Source organism: Giraffa tippelskirchi, chromosome 1, assembly GCF_054371585.1.
Source record: "Giraffa tippelskirchi isolate mGirTip1 chromosome 1, T2T-mGirTip1v1.2.pri, whole genome shotgun sequence".
NCBI classification, from domain to species: Eukaryota; Metazoa; Chordata; class Mammalia; order Artiodactyla; family Giraffidae; genus Giraffa; species Giraffa tippelskirchi.
This window is the reverse complement of record NC_137275.1, coordinates 84,688,808-84,715,838: the sequence shown is the minus strand read 5'-3', so window position 1 is coordinate 84,715,838 and position 27,031 is coordinate 84,688,808. Positions and strand designations below refer to the sequence as shown.

At 38.4% G+C, this 27,031-nt stretch overlaps 1 protein-coding gene and 1 long non-coding RNA gene across 2 annotated transcripts in view; one reads left to right on the top strand and one right to left on the bottom strand.

The window, feature by feature from the left end:
- The first annotated feature begins 955 nt into the window (after positions 1 to 955).
- On the top strand, positions 956 to 16,929 carry LOC145547365 (alcohol dehydrogenase 6-like). Its single transcript, XM_081596778.1, has 9 exons — positions 956 to 973; positions 2,853 to 2,954; positions 5,722 to 5,866; positions 9,158 to 9,245; positions 9,355 to 9,571; positions 11,294 to 11,554; positions 13,322 to 13,454; positions 15,829 to 15,967; positions 16,640 to 16,929. Exons 1-9 carry the CDS (start codon positions 956 to 958, stop codon positions 16,662 to 16,664), a joined length of 1,128 nt encoding a protein of 375 aa, XP_081452904.1. The 3' UTR covers positions 16,665 to 16,929.
- The window catches only part of LOC145547411 (uncharacterized), a 119,605-nt gene continuing 102,261 nt past the window's right edge, over positions 9,688 to 27,031 (bottom strand). The window contains exon 3 of the long non-coding RNA XR_014083819.1: positions 9,688 to 10,010. This is a non-coding gene — a long non-coding RNA (uncharacterized LOC145547411). The remainder of the gene's footprint in view (positions 10,011 to 27,031) is intronic.

The window sequence follows — 27,031 nt, the reverse complement described above, 5'->3', positions numbered from 1 at the left end:
GAAATAATTTTATGAAATTATTATTACTATGAAACCAAAATCAGACAAAGACAGTGCAAAGAAAAAAAACTAATACACCAAGTAGAATTTGTTCCAGATATGTAAAGCTGGTTCAATATTTGAAAATTAATCAGTATAAGCCACTGTAATCTCACAGGCTAAGGAAGAAAATCATATGCTCATATCATGACACAGAAAAAGCATTTACTCTTCTTTTCTTCCCTTCTAGCTAAAACATGCCTACTGGTGTTGCCTTTCATTGGGAATGTATTTCCTTTTCCTCATGTTCATCAGGGTCCTGGTCAAATCTCTTAAACCACATACAGAGATTTGCTCAAATTCAAATCCTGATTGTTAGGCTTCTTACCCAAATTGGTTTCAATTTCTCTGAGTAACCAGCTCAGCGTATGGAGAGGTGAGGAGCTTATGCTAAACTACTAGATAAAACTAGCTAGTAACATCCTAATTCCTCAACAATGGGACACATGCTTGGAAAACCAATGGATTACTCACATTTAGACTCCTAAATACCATATCTACATTGGAAAAACAACACAGACACAATTTTATACATGTTATTAGAAATTTTAAACTTGGACATTTAGAAGACCAAATTTAAAATTCAACAGAGTGAATTCAAATTTAAAATTCAAATTTAAAATTCAACAGAGGTTACTAAAAGGGTAACCTCATGACTAAGAGAAGAAAAACTTTGCACAATTTCACCTTTTGTGCTTTTGCACTGAGCTAAATCTTTTTCATATTATAATTAGGAAACAGGAAAATATGTTTCCAGTTATGAGGTGTATTAATTAACTGATTAATACACAAAGGTCAGGACTCAGCCTCTTGGTCAAACAGTGACCTCTACTCTCTTGGACTTTGAAAGTTGTAACCAGAATCTCCTTTTCTCAGTATATTCATCTGTGGCCAGAAGAACACAGAGAAAATCAGCATGAGTACTACAGGGAAAGTAAGTATAGTATTCTTTTTTATGTCATATCATAAATGTGTCAACCTGTGTGCTTGTCTATTTACCAACACCTCATCACTCAACTACTCTCTATACTCCTAAAGGTGGAAGACAATCTTCATCTTAATATCTCTCCTTCTCCTTTCCCTTTTCTTTTATTTCTTTTATGTGCCTCTTCAGTTTTTTTTTCTTTCAGTCCTTTAATAGGCAATATATCAAGCTGTATATCAAACTTTCCAAAGTTAAAGATATATCCCCTCCTTAAAGGATCTCATAGAGAGACATAGTAATTATGAAAGAGAGTCCAAGGGTAGTAAAAAAGCGAGGGGCATCACCCCTAATCTTGCCTGGCTTCCCAGAGAAAGTGACATCTAAGAGACAACTTACAGATGTAAGAATTCACCAGGTAAAGGAGGAGACAGTTGTGCAGGTAGACGAAACATGAGGAAAAACAGAAGAAAATTATCCAGAATTTTTCTGTTGTTCCTGAGGGCAGGAAATGACTAGAAATAAGGTTGGAAAGACTGACAGGAAGATCATGGAAAGCTTTGTAGACCATGTCAACAGATCCTGACAAACAGTTGGGGACAATATCATTTTTAGGTAAGGAATTAGCATGATAAGGATTATAGTTCAGGGCTTCCCTGTGGTTCAGACAGTAAAGAATCTGCCTGCAATTGGGAGACCTGGGTTAAATTCAGGTCTGGGTTAGGAAGATCCCCTGGAGGGGGGCATGGCAACCCACTCCGGTATTCTTGTCTGGAGAATCCCCATGGACAGAGGAGCCTGGCGGGCTACAGTCTATGGGGTCACAAAGAGTCAGACACAACTGAGCAGCTAAGCACAGCAATGCTATAAAAGATGGACTTCAAGGTGATGAGCCAAGCCAGGTGAAAGACAATGAGGACTGGACCACACAGTAGCAGCAGAAATGAAGAAGAGGTCAGATTACAGAAATTTTTAGATTGTGGAGGTTGAGGGAAAGAGACAAATCAAGGCTCTTTCCAGGTTTCTTTCTTGTATTATTGAATAGATTACATGGCAACTAACTGAAACAGAGAAAGCAGAGGAAAGAACAAATTGTGTGCTGTGTCCACCACTGGTCAAGGGAAGGGGTGGTGGTGGAAGAAAGAAATAACAGTGTCTTCATGTTTTATCACGTTGAATTTGAGATACCTGTAGGACAGTCCAAAGGGTCGCAAAGAGTCAGACATGACTGAGCAACTAAGCACAGTACATTTAAATAGCCAATGAATAGAATATAAAGCTTAGTAACAAGTCTGTTACTAAGGTCATCTACATAAAAATAATAGTTGATTCCATAAAAACTAGGTTAAATCACATAGGATAATAATTTATAGTGAGAACAATGATGGGCTGAAATCAGAACCCTTGAAGGACTACCTTACCACCAAGAACCTCTTCAATCTCAGTCTGCCAGTGACCACCATCATTTGATGAAATGCCACAACTAGATGGTCTCCATTCCTGCCTGCACCCCAAAACTGATTCTCTCCCATACCTAGGATCACAAATAACTCTCACACTGCAATGTCATTTCTACCCTGAAACTGAACAACTTCGTTTATCATAAGATAAAAAGTATGACATCTATCCTCTTGGTTGTGTAGCAGTATATAAATACAGTTAGAATTGCAAGCCTGATTTGAATACAGAGACTGATAGTACAAAAAAAGTTGAATTGAGGTCAAGAGGCTACATTCTGATTATATTTAAGTGATGATTTCTTCCTTTTTTTTAAATCTAGGCTTGAGTGTGAAAGAATTGGATTCAACCTTCTAATAATCATTAATATAGGAATTCTCTAACTCCCAAGCCTAAGGAGTTTCCCTTTCTGCCTCCATATTCTTTTTCCCAGGTTATCAGGTGCAGAGCAGCCATAGTCTGGAAGCCTGGTGGATCATTTTCCATTGAGGAGGTAGAAGTGGCTCCACCAAAGGCAAAAGAAGTTCGCATAAAGGTAAAAAAAAAAAAAAAAAAAAAAAATCCACAATATTTCCACACCAAAACTCAGAGCTGTTCACTGTAGGTTATACATTCTTTTCACAACGTTCAATTCAGAAAGAAAACTACACACTCTCCTATTTCTTTTTTATTAAACATTTCCATTAGTCTTCAAATCCAGCCAGAGTAACAGAAAGGTATAGCATAGGCTACATACCCAATGGACACTTGTTTTTAACTATTACTAATTAAAAGAAGTTTCTACCCACAAACCATACTTTAATCTATACTTTCAAATTTCTTTATGATATTCTTCATGATATTTAAGTTACCTTGAAATACAGTCCTCCCCCTATATCTGCAGAGGATTGATACCAAGACTTCCCCACTCCATACCAAAATCCTAGGAGGTTCAAGTTCCTTATATAAAATGGTGTGGTATTTGCATATAACTTACACACATTCTCCCATATACTTTAAATCATCTCTGCTAAGTCACTTCAGTTGTGTCTGACTCTTTGCAACCCTATGGACTGTAGTCCACCAGTCTCCTCTGTCCATAGGATTCTCCAGGCAAGAATACTGGAATAGGTTTTTGTGCCCTCCTCCAGGGCATCTTCTTGACCCAGAGGTCGAACCCACGTCTCTTACATCTCCTGCATTGGCAGAAGAGTTCTTTACCACTAGCGCCTAGGTTACTTAAAATACCAAACACAAGATAAATGCTATACAAATTGTTGTAAATACAGTGTAAATGATATGTAAATAGTTGCCAGCATGCAGCAAATTCAAGTTTTGTTTGGGGGACTTTCTGGATTTTTTAAAATAATTTCAATCCCTTATTGGTTGAATCCATGGATGAAAAACCCATGGATAAGAAGGACTGACTGTATGTTTTATGAAATTTTGTTTGATTATAGATAAATCAAGACTCAGTCTTTGGAATTCAGGTTAGAGCTGGAAGGGGCTTATGGATACCTGTTATTTTAAAAATAAGATTGAAATCAATAATGTACAGGACTGTTCAAGTGGTTAAATAAGAACAGAGACTTCAACTGCCTTTCTCAATCTTGCTTATATGTCTGGAATCATTTGGGAGCTTTGCAAAACGCTGAAAACTGAATCCCACCCTTAGACATTTTGAATTTGTGATTTATCTGGTGTGGAGTGCAGTCTGATCGGGCTTCCCAAGGGGCACTAGTGGTAAAGACCCCTCCTGCCAAGCAGGAGACCTGGGTTTGATCCCTTGGTTGGGAAGATTCCCTGGAGGAGGGCATGGCAATCCACTCAGTATTCTTGCCTGGAGAGTCCCCTGGACAGAGGACTTTGGACTGTAGCCTTACAGTCCCTAGGGTTGCAAAGAGTCGGACATGACTGAAGCAGCTTAGCATGCATGCAGTCTGATCATAAGAGTTTTTAAATCTCCCCTAGGTGATTCTAATAAGAGGCTACCAGCCCAGAAGTTAGCTCACCTGACTTCTAGTTCAGTTTCTTTTGAATTTTCACTATTTAATGTTAATAATGATGAATAAGTATTGTTTATTAATGGATCACAGAGAGATCATCATTTTCTAAGTTACCTTGCCTGTGCAATCCATGCCCTCTTTTCAAAAAGTCCTCTCTGGCCTATATGATCCATGGAGTTCACAGAAGGTCATTTGGCTATCTCTATTCACTCTCCACCCACAGGATCGCAACTCATACAGAGAGATGTGGACACCAACTCAAGGACATCCAGTCATTATCTGATAAGCTACAAATCTGAATCTCTCACTCAAGAATTTGAATAAGATACAGAAAGTCAGAGCAAGACAGAGGATGGAGGGAACTAGAGAGGCTGGAGGGGCTCAGGGCTGGCAGTCATTTTTAACCATGTGATCATGATGAATAAGAGAAAGCCTGTCTGCAGAGAATGATAGGAAAATGCAACTATACACACACTGAGTCAAAGAAGACAGATGAAGACAAAGGCTGCTTGATGGAGTTCTACATCCATTAGTTCTAACTACACTACTTACAGTCAGGTTGCAAGCAATTTTATGATAGCCTTCAAATTATCCCCCTTTTACATGGTCAAATTTCAATAGATTTCAATTCTTGACTTAGCCATGTATGTGTATGTGTATGTGTGTGTGTGTGTGCGCACATGCATTCCAACCCCATACCAATTTTAGAGATGAAGAAACTGAGACTCAGAAGGACAATTAATCCCCTGATCACACAATTAAACAGGGGTGCAGAGCCAAGATTTCAGCTCTGAACTCTTTAGTAACCACTGCTCTGAGTGCCTCCACTTTAAACTATCTGGCTGATTCACAACAAAAAAGTGGAATTACAACTTGTACCAATAACACAACTGTAAAGCCCTCATGTGAAATAAATTAAAGCCTCAATTATAATAGGAGTCATTATCCCTCTCCTGCCTGTATTCCAATTCCTTCATTTCTATAATTGGTCTTGCTCTTCCACACTCCCACCCACAAGCTCCAGTGAAGCACAAAGTGAGACCTTTGATGGCACATGTGGTTTTACAACGGTCTCTTCTGAGCCTATCCTACCCCCTCCAGTAAGTTTTAAAGTCATCATTTGATTCCAAAATTAGCTAGTGAAAAACAATGCATTGATTGAAACACATTACTGGCCCTCATCCAGAATTAAAACTAAGAAATGCATGCATTAATATTAATGCAGCATATCAAACTACCAAAACAGTTTATAACATTAACAATTCTAGAACATCTCTGAGACAGAGAAAACTATATTACTCTTTTCCTTCCATGCAGATGGTGGCCACCGCGCTCTGTGGGACCGAGATGAAAATGTTGAAGGATAAAAATCTTCAGCACCCACACTACCCTATCATTATGGGCCATGAAGGAGCTGGAATAGTCGAGAGTGTGGGAGAAGGAGTGAGCACAGTGAAAGCAGGTATGAACTGGTACCTGGAATTAGGAAATAGCAGCAACTTGGACGGAGAAGGCAATGGCACCTCACTCCAGTACTCTTGCCTGGAAAATCCCATGGACTGAGGAGCCTGGTAGGCTGCAGCCCATGGGGTCGCGAAGAGTCGGACACGACTGAGTGACTTCACTTTCACTTTTCACTTTCATGCACTGGAGGAGGAAATGGCAACCCACTCCAGTGTTCTTGCCTGGGGAATCCCAGGGACGGGGGAGCCTGGTGGGCTGCCGTCTATGGGGTCGCACAGAGTCAGACACGACTGACGTGACTTAGCAGCAGCAGCAGCAGCAGCAACTTGGAACCCACCTCAGGAATAAAAAGCATCCTTTAAATTATGTTAAGATTAAGTGAAATAAAAGGTAAAATATTGCCCATTTCTTAGAAAAGGTGGGTTAAGTATAAATTACAATTCAGTTCAGTCGCTCAGTCGTGTCCGACTCTTTGCAACCCCATGAACTGCAGCACACCAGGCCTCCCTGTCCATCGCCTACTCCCGGAGTCTACCCAAACCCATGTCCATCGAGTCAGTGATACCATCCAACCATCTCATCCTCTGTCGTCCCCTTCTCCTCCTGCCCCCAATCCTACCCAGCATTAGGGTCTTTTCCAATGAGTCAACTCTTTGCATGAGGTGGCCAAAGTATTGGAGTTTCAGCTTCAACATCAGTCCTTCCAATGAACACCCAGGACTGACCTCCCTTAGGATGGATTGATTGGATCTCCTTGCAGTCCAAGGGACTCTCAAGAGTCTTCTCCAACACCACAGTTCAAAAGCATCAATTCTGCGGCGCTCAGCTTTCTTCACCGTCCAACTCTCACATCCATATATGACCACTGGAAAAACCATAGCCTTGACTAGATGGACTTTTGTTGGCAAAGTAATGTCTTTGCTTTTAAATATGCTATCTAGGTTGGCCATAACCTTCCTTCCAAGGAGTAAGCGTCTTTTAATTTCATGGCTGCAATCACAGAAAAATACTAAATGTATTCTTTATACTTATATTTTGATATTAATAAAAATAAAAAATAGAATGCATTGAAATTGAACCTGAAAGAAAGTGCAAATGAGACAAAAATTTCCCCCCCAAAAATCAACTGAAACTGTTGAACAATTATTTAAATGAAACATATGATAAATAGTTCAACTATGATAAACAGTTGAACACATTAGTGAACTAAACAAGGAAGAAGTTCAGAAATGAATCAAATATATGTAAGAATTTAATATAGGATTATGTTTGCCTTTCAAATTTGAGGGGAAAACATGGATTTCAATATATTATATTGAAACAACTGGATAGTTTTCTGGAGAATAAAAGTAACTTGAGTTGCTATTACATTCTTTATAGAAAGAAAGACGCTATATGAATCCAAGAATTAAATGTGAAAAGTGAAACTGTAGAAGTATTATAAATTATTGTAACAGAACATTTTGTAATACCTCAAAGAAGGGAAGGAAATTTTAACCAACACAAAAAATTCAGATGTAAAATAACATATTGATAAATTTGAAAATAAAGTTCTTTAAAATTCTGTTAAAAAAATACCCTCCTCCCAAATCAACAAGCCAATATGACAGTGGGTAAATTTCTTTAATTTATAAAGAATTCTTTAACACTAACTTATAAAAATTGGCAAAGGAAATATACATCTAGTTTGGAGGGAAATATATAGAGAGATATAGATATATACACATATACACACAAATGCTTTTTAAGCATGTGAGAAGATGCTCGATCTCAAACCCTAAATAAATTAAAATTTTAAAGACAACAGAAAAACACTGTTTATCTAAAAAATTAGCAAAGACTTGAAAGTGTAATATTTAGGGCTGACAACCTCTAAGGTTATAAGACCAAAGTTCTCAACCTCAGTTGATGGGCTGTCAGCTGGGGCTACAGCCCTCAGCTCCTTGAAGCTGCTCACATTCCTTCTCACGGGGCCCCTTCACCCACTTCTAGCCTCAAAGCAGCAATGGCACATCAAGTTCTTCTCATGCTTTGAATCACTTTTTGTTCCTCTTCTGCTTTCCTCTTGTCTCCTTTCATGGATCTTTGGTCTACCTAAATAACCCAGGATAATCTCCTACTTTAATGTCAATTGCTTAGTAACCTTAATTGCATCTGCAAAGCCTCTCTTCTTTCCATGTAACATTCACAGGCATGATAACTTGACGTATTTAGTTTCTGGGAATTAGGATAAGACATCTTTGGTGAGCCATTTTAGAAATTCTGCCTACCACAGACCATATATGCTCAAAATATTTATTGCATTGTTCTTTTTCATGTCAGGGAGGAAGAAATAATAAAAATAGAAAGCAACCCAAATGTCTGTCAGTATACAGGGGGCTGCTTAAATAAATTATGATATATTTATATAACAGAATACTATGTAAATATTAAATAAATGATAGAATGCTGTATATACTAAGATAAGAAATCTCTAAGATCAACTGTTAAGTAAAAAAGTAAGGCCTATGATAGGGTACATAGTATGCCAGTTTTTGTATTTCTAAAGGGGTTATGTCTCTGAAAAATACCTTGGATATTGATAAAAGTAATTGTCTTTAGGGTGGGATAAGGAAGACCGGAGACTTGGATGTCAATTTTCACTTGTGCTGTTTAAATTTTACCATGAGTATGTATTACTTTAAAAAAACTGAAAATAAATGAAATTCTACAAATTATTTTTACAGAAAATATGAAGTAAATTGCTCTGGTTTACAAGGATAGACAATGGGGCAGTCAGTAAGTCCATCACAGGCAGGTTATTCTAATATTCTTCTTATACTTTGAATATTAGTAGAGAAAACTGCCTACCTCTGGAGAAAGGATTGATGTAAAACACAGAAGATAGCATGGAGACAATCCTTTCTCCCTGATCCAGGAGCTTATTCTGTGAGTTTGTGGTATCCATATAATTTTAAATCCAATTCTTGACAGCAGAAGTTATATAGAAAATGTAAGAAAAGACATGGCTCAGTGGCTACATGACAAAGTCATCTGGTGCCTCAAGAGGAACTTAGAGAGGAGGCAAATCTGAGGCCAGCTCCTTGGGAGTCAGACATTGAGCCCAGGGCTAGACACACATGCCAAAGATATCCCCTTTTTTGTAAGTATTCTCCACAAAGCAAGCACACTTAAATGTGGAACTAATTCTTAGTTATATTTTCTTGAGTGCCTTGTTGTTGAGTTCCTGAGATACAGCTATCTCTTTACTTTAAAAATAATGCTTTCATAAACACTTTTGCTCTCTTAGGAGATAAAGTTATCGCACTCTTTCTACCACAGTGTGGAGAATGCACCTCTTGCCTTAATTCTGCAGACAATTTTTGTATAAAATTAAAGTAAGTTTTTAAAAACATTTTTTTTGAAAAATTAATTCAATTTCCTTAAAAGGAATCTAAACTTTCTAATTCTAAGTAAATGCTTTTTGTTTGCTTTTGTCCATAAAAGACAGGGAGAAACCCACCTGATGTCTGATGGTACCAGTAGGTTTACCTGCAAGGGAAAACCAGTATACCACTTTGCGAATACAAGCACCTTCTCTGAATACACAGTAATGAATGAAATCTCAGTCGCCAAGATTGATGCAGCTGCACCTCTGGAGAAAGTATTCCTAGTTAGCTGTGGTTTTTCTACTGGGTATGGTGGTGCAATCAATACTGCCAAGGTGAGAAGCATTTACATTACATTACATTATGAATGTAATTGTTGACATATGGAGTTGGAAGGCCTTATGTATCTGGCCCATGTCTGCTCATATAGTCTGAGAGAGACTCATAAACCTGCCTCAAAACATCCTCGAGTTCTTTATTATTGTTTAGTCACCTATACTCCCTTGCACATATTTCCCATTCCCTCTTGGTCAGTAGTATGCAGTAACTTAAGTCTAGATGCCATTCACAAGTGGAGACATCAGGAATTCCTGGGAGTTAAACATAATACAGTTAAAAAATGACTATGTATACTTCCACATTCCAGTTAATTATTTTTTTCTTTCAACATACATTTATGGGGCCATTCACTGTTCCAGGTGCTGGGATTCAACAGCTAAAAGTGCCCATTGAGCTTCTATTCTGTTGCATCAAATAACAGATGGTGATAAGTTCCTATAAAAACAAAAGGGAAGTAAAAAGACCAATTGATGGAGAAGATGTTGGTATATAAAACAGACTAGTCAGGTAATCCCACTCTGGTTAAGTGGGTTACTGCTTTCTTTCAATTTTTTTTCTTTTTGGTGGTACCATGTTGACTTGCAGGATCTCAGTTACCCAACAAGGGACTGAATACAAGCCACAGCAGTGAAAGCCTGGAATCCTAACCACTAGGCCACTGGGGAACTCTAGTGTAGGTTATTGTTAAATGACAGTTTCTGGAATATCACCCAAACCTGTCTAGCTTCTTTCTTTAAGCGGTTAATAAATTTCCTTTAAAATTTTTTTTTCTTTGAATTTCTTATTTTGTATTGGAGTATAGCTGATTAACAATGTTGTAATAGTTTTAGGTGAACAGCAAAGGCACTCAGCCATACTCAGCCATGTATCCCTTCTCCCCCAAACACCTCTCCCATCTAGGCTGAAGCAGCAAGTGAATTTTAGCTTTTATTTTTTCCAATCTCCATTAGTCCCCATACTATCTAGAGACTTAGGATGGGGTTCATCTTAAATTAGTCTCATTTTAGACCCAATAAAAAATAAGTCTTTACCTTTATAAGCCACTGACATTGTAAGTGAAGCAAAGTTTACGGATATCCAAAAGAAAAGAGAGGGGAATTGTTGCAAGAAGGTAGAAAACTCAAAAATATATGAAATTAAATACTCTGTTAAATAAGTCTTAAGATTCAATGAAAGTTCATTAAACTTCTTCTACTTACCCTAATTCCTGAGACTTAAAACTCTTTTTACAGGTTAGTCTTTGTTCCTCTGTCAAAAAGTATCCCATATCTAGAAATATGTTGAGAAGCTAAAACTCTCTTCAGTTCAGTTCAGTCGCTCAGTCGTGTCCGACTCTTTGCAACCCCATGAATTGCAGCACGCCAGGCCTCCCTGTCCATCACCAACTCCCAGAGTCTACCCAAACCCATGTCCATCGAGTTGGTGATGCCATCCAGCCATCTAATCCTCTGTCGTCCCCTTCTCTTCCTGCCTCCAATCCTTCCCAGCATCAGGGTCTTTTCCTATGAGTCAACTCTTTGCATGAGGTGGCCAAAGTATTGGAGTTTCAGCTTCAACATCAGTCCTTCCAATGAACACCCAGGACTGACTAGTCACGTGTTTTATTTGAAAATGGCCTTTATGTCTCATAAAAAAGTACATTCAGATCTTGTCTGTCCAATTAAGTAACAGTGTATGTATGTTCCCTTCGCTCTTTTTTTCTGCCTTTGGGTATGCAGGTGACCCCAGGCTCCACATGTGCTGTGTTTGGCCTAGGAGGAGTTGGCCTGTCTGTTATCATGGGCTGCAAAGCAGCTGGAGCAACCAGGATCATTGCAGTGGACATCAATAAAGACAAATTTGAGAAGGCAAAGGAAGTGGGTGCCACTGAGTGCATCAACCCACAGGACTATGAGAAACCCATCCAAGAAGTTTTATTTGATGTGACAGGTGATGGTGTGGACTTTAGCTTTGAGGTCATTGGAAATCCAGAAACTGTGGTATGTGATTATCAATTGTGAAAATTACCAATATTTCTACCAGTCGTTATTTTTTTTTTAAGATTTATTTATTTATTGGCTGTGGTGGCTCTTCATTGCTGCACATAAAGCTTCCTCTAGTTGTGGTGAGTGAGGGCTACTCTTTATTGTGGTGTACAAGCTTCTCATTTCCATAGATTTTCTCTTGTGGAGCACAGGCTCTAGGTGCCCAGGCTTCAGTAGTTGCAGTGCACAGGCTCAGAAGTTATGGCACATGGACTTAGTCGTGCCACGGTGTGTGGGATCTTCCCTGACCAAGTATCGAATCTGTGTCCCCTGCATTGGAAAGCAGATTCTTATTGACTGGACCACCAGGGAAGCCCCCAGTCTTTATTTTAGATTTTTAACTGAGTGAAAATTCTAAAATTCCCTCCACAATCTTCTATTTAATTCTCTTTGTGCCCCTGACATCCCAGCTGGTACCTTCTGACTACTCTTATAAATCTATTCCCAAACACTGAACTCCCATACTGAGTTTTCTTCTCCCTCTGTTCCATTATATCAATACTATCCCTTCAAATAAGCAGACAGCCTACAATAGGCAGGAGAAAAAAAGCTTTGTCAGGAATTCTCACTGAATTATTTCATAATAAGGAGCAGCTTAGTAACTATAACTTCCAAGCCAGAAGATTTAAGTGTGATAAGAATAATTAATGACCCTGCAAAGCTCTACACTTTCAGCAAAGTCTTTCATGTTGGATCTGAGATAATCATCCAAGAAACATTATTTACCAACCTTGATTAAAAGAGTTCATTTCAAGAATGAATGAAAAAAACAGTAATTTTTCTGGCTGAATATGGTTTATGTAAGAATATAAATGTATAGGAAATTATTTCACAATTTGAGACTCTCTTTCTTTGGGACTGTAGAACTAGCATACTATTGGGTTGCATGTCTCCATCTTCTAATCAGCTCCATGAAAACCTGAGATCTGTCTCTTCCAACTGAGGCCCTTTCCTCAGCTTACAAAATGTTTCCATTCCTCACTACACATAAATCCCCTCATCTGTAAAATGATATAACAAAATCTTTGTCACAGGCTTTCCTGCGGATAGTCTTGCTCCAAAAAATAGCGTTTGAAAAGAAATAATGGGAACATTCTTATTTATAACTTTACTAATATATGATGCTGTACAAATAGCCAACTATATTTTTCAGTATCTAAAAGAATATACTAAGTCGCTTCAGTCATGTCTGATTCTTTGCAAGCCCACAGACTATAGCCCACCAGACTCCTCTGTGCATGGAATTCTCCAGGCAAAAATACTGGGGTGGGTTGCCACTCCTTTCTCCAGGGGATCTTCTCAACCCAGGGATTGAACCCACATCTCCAACATCTCCTGCTTGGAGATGTTAGAAGGGTTCTTTACCACTAGGGCTACCTGGGAAGCCTTATGAATATGTCAGCTCTAACTAACCACCAGTGTCAGTAATGGTCCTTATAAAAATTATTACTGTCATTATTATTATTACTACTACCATGGGTGCCTTTATTTTCATTTTTTGATTTTCATCTATTGTACCAGATACTATACTCTGTAGCACACAATGTCTTATTTATGTTTCAGCGCATTCCTAAAACATAAATGTTATTTCAAATGAGGACAAGGAGCATCAGAAAAGCATGTCACAGACCACTGAGAACAGTCAAGCTGAGATTCAGACTTAGGTCCAACTCTCAAGTACACCTTTTAACCCCCTCATTGTCTTACATTGCTTTACAACAGGCAGCTGCCCTGGCCTCCTGCCATGAGAGCCATGGGGTCTGCGTGATTATTGGGTTGATCATTGGTGTCCAACTCAACATCAGTGGCCACTTGTTCTTCTCAGGACGTTCTTTAAAGGGATCTGTTTATGGAGGTATGAATGATTCAGGGAAGAATGGAAATGTGTGGGATTATAGAGGAGGGAAGTAGAGAAATGTGTAATGAATACTTGAATGAGAGCTTTAGATTATAGTTTTTGTTTCAACACACAAGTATCTAAGATAAGGGGATGAATATTGATGTATGCAGTTGCTTCTTAGTAATTTTTTTCTCATGCAAAGGAAGAGATTTTTTTAATTGATTAGTGTCCAAAGTTTAATGCAAATTCTAAATCAAAAAGGAAAGGCAATACTGTGATCAATAATTATATTCAATTCAGTTATATGATGGCCAACTGGAATTCTTTGGAGAATATACTGAATTATTAGTAAATGGTTCATCTAATGTTAAATCTTACCCAAAACAATCAAGTTGGCATTGTACAACTCAAAGACATTAAACATAATGAACTCATGATTGAAAAGAGAAACGACTGATAAAAGTGAAAGAGAATATTTTTTCCAGAGGAAAAAAAATTTTTCATAGAATCCCTTGGTTTTCCATTTTTTAAACCTGTCTTAGAACTTATATATTTTAAAGACTTTAGAAGAGTTTTCTTACTGAGGAAGTAGAAAACAAACTAAAATAAATCTGTGTAGGATTCTAGGCTCATAAGCAAGCAACCTGATACTTAAGAGAAATATAGTTATCCAGAGATTTGGAAGAAATTTGAATTCTTGGGCAGAAGAGATGAGAACCAAGAGCTACCTGAATTTTGGGGACTGGTGATCCATTTGTGTTCTCCCAACTACTTAACGGCAGTGTACTGTAGATACCAGGAATCTTACTGAATTCATGGGTGTACGGTAGATAAATGGCATGGCCAGCCAAAAAAAGTAATAAATCAGTTTAATTATCAGTTCCCCCATTTGGGATAATTAGACATACCCATTGCTATTTCCTTCTAGAGACAACATTTCCCTCAGAGACAATAATTGTTGATTCCAAATACACATACTCAGTAAACTCTTGTAAAATAGGATCACTAATATTTCAAATAAAACTCACAAGGAAACTATTTTGCTTAATACCTATGCATTCATATAATGGTCATGAATGTAAGTTAATTCCTTCTACAGATAGTATAATCCACTGGTTTCAAAGGTTTTCAGTTAAAGGATAGCCTCTAATGACAGGACTGCTAAACCTCCTATAATGTACACAGTGAAAAAATTTCCCCCTAAAATTAGTGCCCTTGTTCAGAAACACTATCTAGCCTAGTTCTATGTTCTTGGACCCATCTTTTTTGTTTCTTTGTTTTTTTTGGTTAAAAGAAGAAACAGAAAACAAGTGAAAGTGTTCTTTACATAGATATAAAAATGCTTTATCAGATCACCAATCAACAGGCAGAAAAGACATCAAAAGTTGTTATCACAAGAAAAAACGGTAACTATGTGTGGTGATAGATGTTAACTAAACTCAGTTTAATAGTAATCATTTCATAATATATACATATATCAAATCATTATTATTATACATATAAAACAAATATGTTACATATTAATTACACTTCAACTTTTTAAATGATAAAAACAAATAGAAAAACGCACCATGCCTCATGTCATAACACAGAGCATCAGTTAGAATTCTTGATTACAAATAATTAAAACCAACTTAAATAGAAAATAAATGTATTGAAAGTGTTTTAGATTGTGTTGAGAATAGTTTTGGGAAGGCTGGAGAAACTGGCTGGGGCTGGAACCAAGAAAAGCAAGTAATTGCCAAGACCTTGTCACAGAACCAGCTGCTTAGGACACTGTTGCCTCCTTGCAAAATCACACAACTCACCCTTTGCAGAAATGAGCAGACCACCAAATTCTCTGTGGTGACTCACTGGGCATGTCGCTCAGCACAGTGCTAAATATGAAGACAATGTTTCTTGAGAATCACAAGAACAGAAAAAATACAATGCTAAGTTTTATATTATCTTAACTGACCCCATCTTTTCCTGTGCAATTTTACTTCCTGAAGGCACATTTTATTCTTATCTCGCGTTATAAACATTCATTTTTCAAAAGCTGTCACTGAGCACTGCCATGGTGAAAGTTCTCTTCCCTTAAAATATTTGGCTCTTTCATGAAGCTGCAGATACACACACACACACACACGAAGCATCTCTAAGGAGAGGTCCATGTTCTAGTTGCTGTAAACAAATACTCCTCTGCAGGCCCAGAGGTCTCCTCCAGGATAATAGCCTTCCACACAAAGTATATGGCTGGGACAGGCATTCATTCTCCTGATGGTCCAGACACGTTAGTAGGAAATCCTTGTTTTTCCTCAAAGCCAACACCTCTAGCTACAAATTGTAGGGCCTTTCTTGTATAATGGCTCTCGTATATAAAATCTATTGTTATTCTGTGTATTTCCAGGCTGGAAAGGCAGAGATAGTGCCTCTAAACTGGTTTCTGATTACATGGCAAAGAAGATTAACCTAGATGCACTAATTACCCATACTCTGAATCTTGACAAAATCAACGAAGCAGTTGAATTAATGAAAACTGGAAAATGGCAAGTAACTCACATAATTTTTATGTCTGAGTATTTGGGGACAAGAGAAAGTGTATGTGGAGGTGGGGGAGGCAATGGAAGGGAAGTCATGGCTGGAGAAGCCACATACAGGCAACTGAAGGAGGTTTCAGGAATTTGCAAATAATCTCCTTCCCTTATGTATTTTGTTTTATTACTACTTTATAAAATACATAATTCTTAAAATACTTAAATGATCACCTTCCCTTACCACTAGAATTTTATTCCCAATTTGGTATTGCTTTAAATGCACATTAACTTACTGAAGTTAGCTCATAAAATTCTAGCCCAAATTTAAGTTCATAATTTATAAAAAGACAATTATTATTTTTGTTGTTCTATTTCAAAGGAGAAATTATCTCTAGAATTCTAAATTCTGGCACCTATCTTCGGCCCACAAACCAGACACTAGCCATAAACTGGGCATTAGTATTCCCCAAGAGAGTATAAGCCTACTTACATATTCCTTACTCTTGGGGTTTCACATCATTTTGAAAAATCTCATAACTGATTTAATCTGCCTATTTTCACCTAAACTTAAGGAAAGGGAATCCACTTTATTCATTGGTATACAAAGTGAAAATTTGAAATTCAAATCAGAAATGTTGCTTTAGAAACATTTCAACTGTTTTTTTTCCTTTCCTTTCTTTTTAGTGTCCGCTGTGTCCTGTTACTTTAAGTATGATGCTCACCAACTAAATATCATTTGCATAATTTCACGATTTAGAAGAATTATCACACAACGCTGTTTCTATCTGCTTGCCTCTGATTCATTTAGCAATGGGCTCTTATCCGGCTTCTACTGTCACCACTTCATCACCATTGTTCTTATGTGACCAAGTGTCATCCAGGAACATCCTCCCTTTTAGAGCTAGATTAAGGGTGATTTGAATCACCGAATCCCAGATCCTTCAAATAAACAAAAATCATCCAGGATACCCCCACTTCATGCTCTATGTCTGAGCCCATGTTTCCTTGCACACTGGGTTTCTTCCACATCAAGTTCTGCCTCATTTCACACCGAAGAAACAAAACTCACCATTCATAAGCCTATTGTACATTCAATAAGTCACAAGTTCCAGGAAATCTGTACCTCCCAAGAAGCCCTCAGCCAATGACTGACAAAAGTTGCTAGAAAATACACAGTCCACAGAGTATCCCTATAAGATTAACTCCAATTGTCCACTTTGATAGTCGGCTTTAAAAACACACTCTTACACCCATATGCATAGAAGCATTATTCGTAATAGCCAAAAAGTGGAAGCAACCCAAGTGTCCATCAACAGATGATGGATAAAAAAAAATTGTGCATGTACACACGATGGAATTATATTCAGCCCTAAAAGGAAGGAAACTCTGACACATGGGTGATAACATGGATGAAACTTGAAGACATTATGCTAAGTGAAAAAAAAGCAGTTATGCAAGTATAGTTGTGAGCTGGACCCCATTGTAAGATGCACCCCAATGATCCCCACCTTCTGATATTCATGCCCTTGTGTAATCCCCTCTCCTTAAATGTGGGTTGGACTTCATGACTCACTTTTCACAGTAGAAATGATGAGATATCATTTCTGAAATTGAGTTCTATTCCATCTGGGGAGTATCTCTCTTCAATTGCTTGTTCTGGGAGAAGCCAGCCTGGTACATCTAGAAGCGGTCTCAGGAGAGGACCTGAGCTTAGAAATGGATCTTCTGAGGCCTGTGAACAGCTATGTAAGTGAAACTGGAAGAACATTCTCCCTGAGCCAAGCTTTGAGATGACCAGCCCTGGCCAATACCTCAATTACAACTTTGTGAGAAACCCTGAACCAAACCACTCAGCTCAGCTGTTCCATGATTCCTGACCAATAGACACTTTGAGAACACAAATGCTTGTTTTAAGGCGCTAAGCAACAGATAACTAATACACTGGTAGTAAGTGAGATAGAGTCTCTCTTGGCATGCTCTTGGGATAAAATTACTGTGAGTCTCCTGTGATCAATTTGGATGGGATACAGATTACAGGAGAGTGCTGCCTTGTGCATTATTATTAGCACTTGAGAGATAAGATGGTAATGGTAATTATGAGGACTGTGGATTTGGTTATTGTTAAGTGTCATCAATACACTGAAGGAAAAAAAATGATAGGCTTGAGTCAGACAACAATCAACCAAGAGTATGACTAACAACCATAAGACTTTTATAGCAGCATTTAAATGTCCCCCTATCTCCTACAACTAGAGGACAAATTGGGCTGAAAAATCAGGCCAACGATTTAATTATGATATTAGCAAAATTACAGAGAAGTTTTCATCTATAAATCTGTCACTAAAACCAGGGCAATGATAGGAAAGGGGTGATATCTTAAAACTGAACTGGACTATCTTAACTTTGAACCGCAGATTCTCCTAAATGCTATAGGCCTAAAGAAGTGTGCCACTCCCCCTTGCCACAGGTAGTAGCCTCTCCTTGCCTAGAGACCACAAGGAGCCTTACTAAGGTGAATGCCTCATAAAATGATACTTGCCTCCTTAAAGGTATACCTCTACTTCTCCTCATGATTTCTAGGCCAATAAATGCATTCAAATCTCAGTTTGACTAGGGAAATAGTTTATTTTTTAAAAAAAAAAAAACTACAAAATCTGGCTGACATGTATTAGTAAGAACTAGAAAAACATGTTGAAATCAATCATAAGCATTCTAAACCAGAGACTATAAGGGAGAGATTGTTGGAATAGGAGCAGTGTCTTATAACTCATGACTTAATCCCTGAGAAGGACATCTGGAGTCAGTTCTGTGCTAGTGGAATGGCTCCTCAAAGCTTGGAGGAGAAATAATGCTTTACAGTAAATGAGATGAAGACACCATAAATGCTCTGGAAGAAGCCAACAGGTTTAGAGAGGAGTGATGTCAGCATCACATGAGCATGAAACACTCCCTTTGTCTCTCCCCTTCAGTCTACAACCAGTAAAACATCCATAACTCAACAGAAGTCCTCTGCCCAACACACGAAGATGTCAGAGATTTCCACATCTGTACATCTAACAGTCAGTAGACTGGAACATATAGAGGAGGCAGAACTGAAGAAACTATGGAGGCAGTCCCTGTGATCCCAGCTCACCAGCTGTGGTGGCTGAGCCTGTAGCCCCAGAGAACCTGGTAGCAACAGGAGAGGTGAGACACTTGACTCCAGTCTTCTGGCTATGCAGCGGTGGGGCCTGCAGCTCTGTCCCTGAAAGCACCCATGACCCCAGCTCACTGTCCCCCACAATGGCAGCTCCTGTGAACTCCAAAAGCACAGATGCAGCAGAGGGACCTAAAACCTTAGCTCTTCCCCCCACCCTCCTTCTCTCCCTATGGTGGCAACTCAGGTGATCCCAGATGTGGTGGAGGCCCCAACCAATCCAGTGCCCCAGGCAGTGATGCCAGTGACAGCAGCAACCCCAGGATCAATGAGGCACCAGCAACCCCAAAGGCATAAGCAGTATCAACAAGGGTACTGGGCAACACCTCTGGCAGGGACACTGCAGAGTGGGAATATCTCAAAAAAGCCAGAGGCAGCTTATGTAAGAAAAATAAAAAACTTGAACTATATTGCCACCCATAGATTTATATTTCATAAACATAAATCTGTTTTGTTGAAAAAAAGGCCTTTAATTACAATTTATCTAATTATTAGATTCAAGTTAAAAAATAAATAAAAAGCTTAAAGATGTTTGCTACTTCAAACGTACCAGCAGAGGGACAACCAATCAAGCACCATGAAAAGCCATGATAACATGCAATCACAAAAAGAAATCAATAATTCTCCAAAAATCAAACTTAAAGTCAGACAATACTGTGATCTAACTGATAGAAATTTCAAAATAGTTGTCATGAAAAAACTCAATAAGCTATAAGAAAACTTGGAAAGGAAGTTCAGTGATCTCAGGAATAAAATTAATAAACAGAAGGAATACTTTGCCAAAGAGATTGAAGCTCTCAAATAAAGAATCAAATAAATTCTGGAACCAAAGAACTCAATAAATGAGATGAAGACTGCATTAGAAAGCACTAAAAATAAAGACCATATTTAAGAGAGAATCAGTGACCATGAAGATAGAAACCTAGAAATGACACAGGTAAAAGAGGAGCAAGAACATCTTTTTAAAATGAAAAAATAATATGAGAGCTATCTGGCTCCATTAGGAAGGGCAATATAATAATAATTGGCATCCAAGAAGGAAAAGAGGGGGAGATGGGAGCAGAGAGTTTGTTTAAAGAAACAGTAGCTGAGAACTTCCCAAACCTGAGGAAGGAGCTAGGTAAACAAGTCCACAAAGCTAAGAGAACACCGAATTACCCCAATGCAAAAAGAAATTCTCCAAAACACAATATATTAAAACTGTCAAAATTTAATGACAGGAAAGAATTTTAAAGGCAGCCAAGGAGAAAAGGACAGTGACTTATGAAGGAACCTCATTAGGCTACAACAGATGTCTCCATAGCAACTCTACAGGCCAGCAGAGAGTAGAATGACATACTCAAAATATTGAAAGATAAAAAAATATCAGCCAAGAACACTCCATTCAGCAAAGTCATCTCTAACATATGAAAGAGAAATAAAGACTTTCTCAGATAAACAAAAGCTGAGGGATTTCATTACCACTAACCTGCCTTATAAGAAATGTTGAAGAGAACTCCTGTACCTGAAATGAAAAGGCAAGTATAGAAAACTTTGTGTAAGGTGCTAAATAGACAAAAGGAATCAGAAAATTGCAACTGTATATCAGAATAAGTTGTTAAACAATTACAGCATAAATGTTAAAGGGGGAAAAGTAGTAAAAATAACTGTAACTACTTCTATCTGGTAACCAACTCACACCATAAAAAGGGATCATTTGAGACAACCTAGACATAAAAGGCAAAGAAGGAAAGGATGGAACCTGTGTAGGCAAGTGAAGGAAGATAAGATGTTATCAGCAGGAAAAGGACTATTTTATCTGTGAGATGTTTTATACAAACCTCATGGTAACCACAAAACTTAAATCTAGAGCAGAGACATGAAACATTCAAAAAAAGAGGAAACCAAAACAAAATATATCATAGGAAAGCACCAAACTAAAATATCAGACAGAAACACAAGGGAATAGAGTGATAGAACAACTAGAAAACAAAAGACAAAATGACAGTACTAAGTCCTCTTTTATCAATAATCACCCTAAATGTAAACAATTGAATTCACTAATCAAAAGATACAGAGTGGCCGAATTGTTTTTGCTTTTATTTCTTGTGCCTTGGAAGACTAATCTAGGAAAATATTGCTACAGTTTATGTCAGAGAAGGTTTTGCCTATATTCTCTTCTAGGAGTTTTATGATGTCGTGTCTTATACTTAGGTGTTTAAACCATTTTGAACTTATTTTTGTATATGGGTGAGGGAATGTTCTAATTTCATTGATTTATATGTAGCTGTCCAACTTTTCCAACACCTCTTGCTGAAGACTGTCTTTTCTCCATTGTATATTCTTGTCTCCTCCATTGTAGATTGGCTGTAGGTATCTGGGCTCCCTGTTCTGTTCCAGTGATCACTGTATGTCTGTTTTTGTGCCAATACTATGCTGCTTTGATTACAATTCTTTGTAGTATTATCCCAAGTAGCATTTTCAAATGTTCAGCCATAGTTTGCCATGAGCAACCTGGTGACCTCAAAAACCAGCAACATTTGTTTCTATAAAGTGTGCCCTTTCCAGTATCTTAGATATTTTTCATATTTTGATGGCTAGAGTAGCAAATATAAACCAAGAGACAATATATATATCAGAAAAAGAAGATTCAAAGAATGTAAAGGCCTTCTGGTCTTGTTAAAAGATAAATCATACATAGTAAATTACTGGTGAAAGATGGTTTAAAACAACCCCAACTTAAGTCTACAAAAAACATTTGCAATTTTGTAATTTTTAAAAACAAATAATTTAAAATGTAGGTCTTTAAAACTCTGTAACAACATGCTTTTCTTAACTAATTCCAGTAGTCATGTACAGATATAAGAGTTGGACCATAAAGAAGGCTGAGTGCCAAAGAATTAATGCTTTTGAACTGTGGTGCTGGAGAAGATCTTGAGAGTCCCTTGAACAGCAAGGAGATCAAATGGGTCAATCCTAAAGGACATCAACCTTGAGTATTCATTGGAAGGACTAATCCTGAAGCTGAAGCTCCAATACTTTGGCCACCTCATGCAAAGAGCCGACTCTTTGGAAAAGACCCTGATGTTGGGAAAGATTGAGGGCAAGAGGAGAAGCAGACAACAGAGAATGAAATGGTTGGATGGCATGAATGACTGAATGAACGTGAGTTTGAGCAAACTCAGGGAGATAGTGAAGGACAGGGAAGCCTGGCCATGCTGCAGTTCATGAATTCACAAGGAGTCAGATATGACTTAGCAACTGAACAACAACAAGTCTTGAGGCACCTCCATGGTGTTTTCCAGACAGAATTCAAATCCCCTGAACCAAAGCACCCCTCAGTGAATATGATGTTTTCAGTAGCAGTTGTCCTCAGCAATCCAATAGGTATTTCCTCAATAACCTCTCTTAATGCATGGACCCAGCCTTTGGAAGTTCCTTGCAATCTCACAAATTACATTTATACCCATAATTTCCCATGAATCTGCAGAATGCATAATGACCAAGATTAATTTAACAAGAAAGAATTTTTAACAAGATATCTTTTTAATGACACTAATAGTCATAGAGATGTCAAATGTGACACTTTCTCATTTAAAGATGGTCTAGGACAAGGTTAATAATCAGCTGCCTGTTGCTCTGGCTAAGCCATGAGAAAAGCACCATGGGTAAAGAATAAAAGCAAAATATAGCAATATAGTATAATCTAAACAAAAGTATATCGGGTTATTAGTTGGGGTTGTCATGTCCTGCTAAGCTAAGCAAAACTTAGTGTGGACCTTGGAACACAAGGTCAGCACAAGTTCAGACCGCTGCTTGTACACACACCAAGATGTTTTCCCAAGGCATGTGCCAGGGTATGACCTCCAGCTGGGTGATACCCCTTGTACAAGAAAATAACAAAGGTAGTTCAAAGTTATCAATAAAATGGGAGACGTGACCAGGGACACAGGAGTCTGATTTCATCGTAGCACAACAGATACTTTCTGCTTGCCAGGACACTAAATAAAAGTGATAATAAAAAGAAAAAAGTGATGTGGCTCTAAGGAGCAGGTCTCTTGATTCAAGAGGTGTTAAGTTCCCCAGTCCCATCTCTAAAACTTTAATTCTGTCTCTAGTTTCTTTTTCCCAAACTGTGTGTTGACCACTTTCAATCCCTACCTGCTGCGCTGGAAGCAGCAGCCCTGTATGCAAAAATTGCTGATCCTAGTTATTCATCATTCAATAAACAAATCGTGTGTGTAACAGCTGTCTGCCAGGCAAGGTTGACAGCCACCACATGCATGATTTGAACAAAAGAGATGTTCAGTTCAGTTCAGTCGCTCAGTCGTGCCAGACTCGTTGCGACCCCATGAATCGCAGTACGCCAGGCCTCTCTGTCCATCACCAACTCCTGGAGTTTACCCAAATCCATGTCCATCGAGTCGGTGATGCCATCCAACCATCTCATCCTCTGTCGTCCCCTTCTCCTCCTGCCCCCAATCCTTCCCAGCATTAGGTTTTTTTCCAATGAGTCAACTCTTCGCATGAGGTGGCCAAAGTATTGGAGTTTCAGCTTCAACATCAGTCCTTCCAATGAACACCCAGGATTGATCTCCTTTAGGATGGACTGGTTGGATCTCCTTGCAGTCCAAGGGACTCTCAAGAGTCTTCTCCAATACCACAGTTCAAAAGCATCAATTCTTCGGTGCTCAGCTTTCTTCACCATCCAACTCTCACATCCATACATGATCACTGGAAAAACCATAGCCTTGACCAGACAGACCTTTGTTGGCAAAGTGATGTCTCTGCTTTTAAATATGCTATCTAAGTTGGTCATAACCTTCCTTCCAAGGAGTAAGCATCTTTTAATTTCATGGCTGCAATCTCCATCAGCAGTGATTTTGGAGCCCCCCAAAATAAAGTCTGACACTGTTTCCACTGTTTCCCCATCTATTTTCCATGAAGTGATGGGACCAGATGCCATGATCTTAGTTTTCTGAATGTTGAGCTTTAAGCCAACTTTTTCACTCTCCTCTTTCACATTCATCAAGAGGCTCTTTAGTTCTTCTTCACTTTCTGCCATCAGGGTGGTGTCATCTGCATATCTGAGGTTATTGATATTTCTCCCGGCAATCTTGATTCCAGCTTGTGTTTCTTCCAGCCCAGCGTTTCTCATGATGTACTCTGCATAGAAGTTAAATAAGCAGGGTGACAATATACAGCCTTGATGTACTCCTTTTCCTGTTTGGAACCAGTCTGTTGTTCCATGTCCAGTTCTAACTGTTGCTTCCTGACCTGCATACAGGTTTCTCAAGAGACAGGTCAGATGGTCTGGTATGCCCATCTCTTTCAGAATTTTCCACAGTTTATTGTGATCCACACAGTCAAAGGCTTTGGCATAGTCAATAAAGCAGAAATAGTTGTTTTTCTGGAACTCTCTTGCTTTTTCAATGATCCAGAGGATGTTGGCAATTTGATCTCTGGTTCCTCTGCCTTTTCTAAAACCAACTTGAACATCTGGAAGTTCACGGTTCATGTATTGCTGAAGCCTGGCTTGGAGAATTTTGAGCATTACTTTACTAGCATGTGAGATGAGTGCAATTGTGAGGTAGTCTGAGCATTCTTTGGCATTGCCTTTCTTTGGGATTGGAATGAAAACTGATTATAGGAAAGACATAAGGAAAGACAGATATTACACATATAAACACATAAATAAATAGAAAATTACAAACTGTGACAAATATCAGAAAAAGAAGATAATTGGCTGCTATGAATCAGAATGAAAAGATGGAAAGTCAGGTTTTAAATACTTAGGGAACCTGTAAGTACTAATATAGCAATATGTGTTTAATAGACCTAGATAAAAGGTTTGTATTTGCACTGAGTGTTTTTACTGTCTTTTGGGATCTGTTCTCTGATTTTTAGGTTTTCATTATTTGTTTGACAGGCCTGCTTTTCTTCTAACATTAGGAGGATGTGAAAATGTTTGAACTGTAATTACTCATTTTGGTTTTCAATAATATTCAATAAAACATGTGTGATGCTTAATAACTCAGTAATGGGCTTCCCTGGTAGCTCAGTGGCAAAGAATTCACCTGGCAATGCAGGGGACACAAGTTTGATTCAAGATCCAGGAAGATCCCACCTGCCGCGGAGCAACTCAGCCCCTACACAACTGTTGAGCCTGTGCTCGAGAGCCAAGGTACTGCAACTACTGAGCCCATGTGCTGCAACTACTAAAGCCCGTATGCTCTAGAGCCCATGCTTCACATCAGGAGAAGCCACTGCAATGAGAAGCCCGCACACTGCAATGAAGAGTAGCCCCCACTTGCTACAACTAGAGAAAAGCCCGCCCAGCAGCAAAGAGCCAGTGAAGCCAAAATAATAATAATAATAATAATAATAACTCAGTATCTTTTCTGTAGTCTCCTCACCTTTGTTTTCTCCTGAGGAAAAACTTTATGTTGACTCTGCTTCAGAGCAGCTCATGTTCATCCTGAGAAAGATCCCCCACTATAGCCTGTGATGTACCTAGAGTTTGCATTGTAAGCCAATGATAAAGAATTACTATAAATCCACTTAAATCCTGTGCACTATTCACCCTAGAGATACAACTGAGTAACACCAAATTTGAAAGTGAAAGCTAAAAGTGCTATGAATAAAAAGTATGAGGGGGTTTTGAGAGAGTAACATAGGGGCCCTGACCTGGTTTGAGAGATTTGAGGAGGCCTACCTTGAAGCTGAAACTCCAATACTTTGGCCACCTCATGCAAAGAGTTGACTCATTGGAAAAGACCCTAATGCTGGGAAGGATTGGGGGCAGGAGGAGAAGGGGAAGACAGAGGATGAGATGGCTGGATGGCATCATTGACTCGATGGACATGGGTTTGGGTAAGCTCTGGGAGTTGGTGATGGACAGGGAGGCCTGGCGTGCTGCAGTTCATGGGGTCTCAAAGAGTCTCACACGACTGAGCTACTGAACTGAACTGAACTGAACCTTGAATAAGTGAGGTTTATGCTAAAATCTGAAAAATAAGTTATATTTGTCTGACGTCCTAATGCTAAAACAACTACCTTAATATAAATTATCACTTTACAGACACTCATCTAAAGATGAAAAAAAAAACAAAACACCTTTTCTAACTAGGACCTAGAGAAGCAATTCATTACAATTTTATTAACAACAAAAATAAAAGTAAATGTAAATTTAATTTAAATTTATAAAAAATTTTACAGTAAAAGTAAGATGAGCAACATCCTAGAAGTCAAAATTCTACCTACGGGTAATGTCAGGAGTAGGGAAATTATAAAGTTCAAATTTTACAACTTTCTAGACCAGCAGCTTAACTGGAAAAAAACATGAACTTTGTAAGCAAACATTTCAAATCAAATCCCCACTCCTCTAACTAACAACTTGGCATCAAACAAGGTGGCTATGCTGTTTTATCTGTTAATAAGAAACATAATGTCAACCTCACAGACTGTAATGATTAAATCAATAATGTACATAAAGGTGTCTGATTTCTAACTAGGCACTCAGTGAGGGTTAGTTTGTTTCCACTAAATAAAACCAAACAGCAGTTTTATCTTGGTTAATAATTTAAATTGCAAACAAGAATTGTAACAGGACAAACTCCTATTATAGAAATAAATCTCTCAGTGAAAATAAGCCTTCTCTTTACCCTTCCCAAGATAGAGACTGTGAGATCAAGGACTTTTGGCTAATGATTGATCAGCATGGACATTTCAAAGTCTCTTTTCTAGAAATCAAAGAACTTCCACTGAAGTTAGCCAAGGACCCAGTCCTATCCCAGATCTGGAACCCCAAAGCTACTAGTCCAAAATTGTCTGCTACTGCTTCTCAAATTAGGGCTTCCCTGGTGGTTCAGTGATAAAGAATCCACCTGCCAATGCAGGGG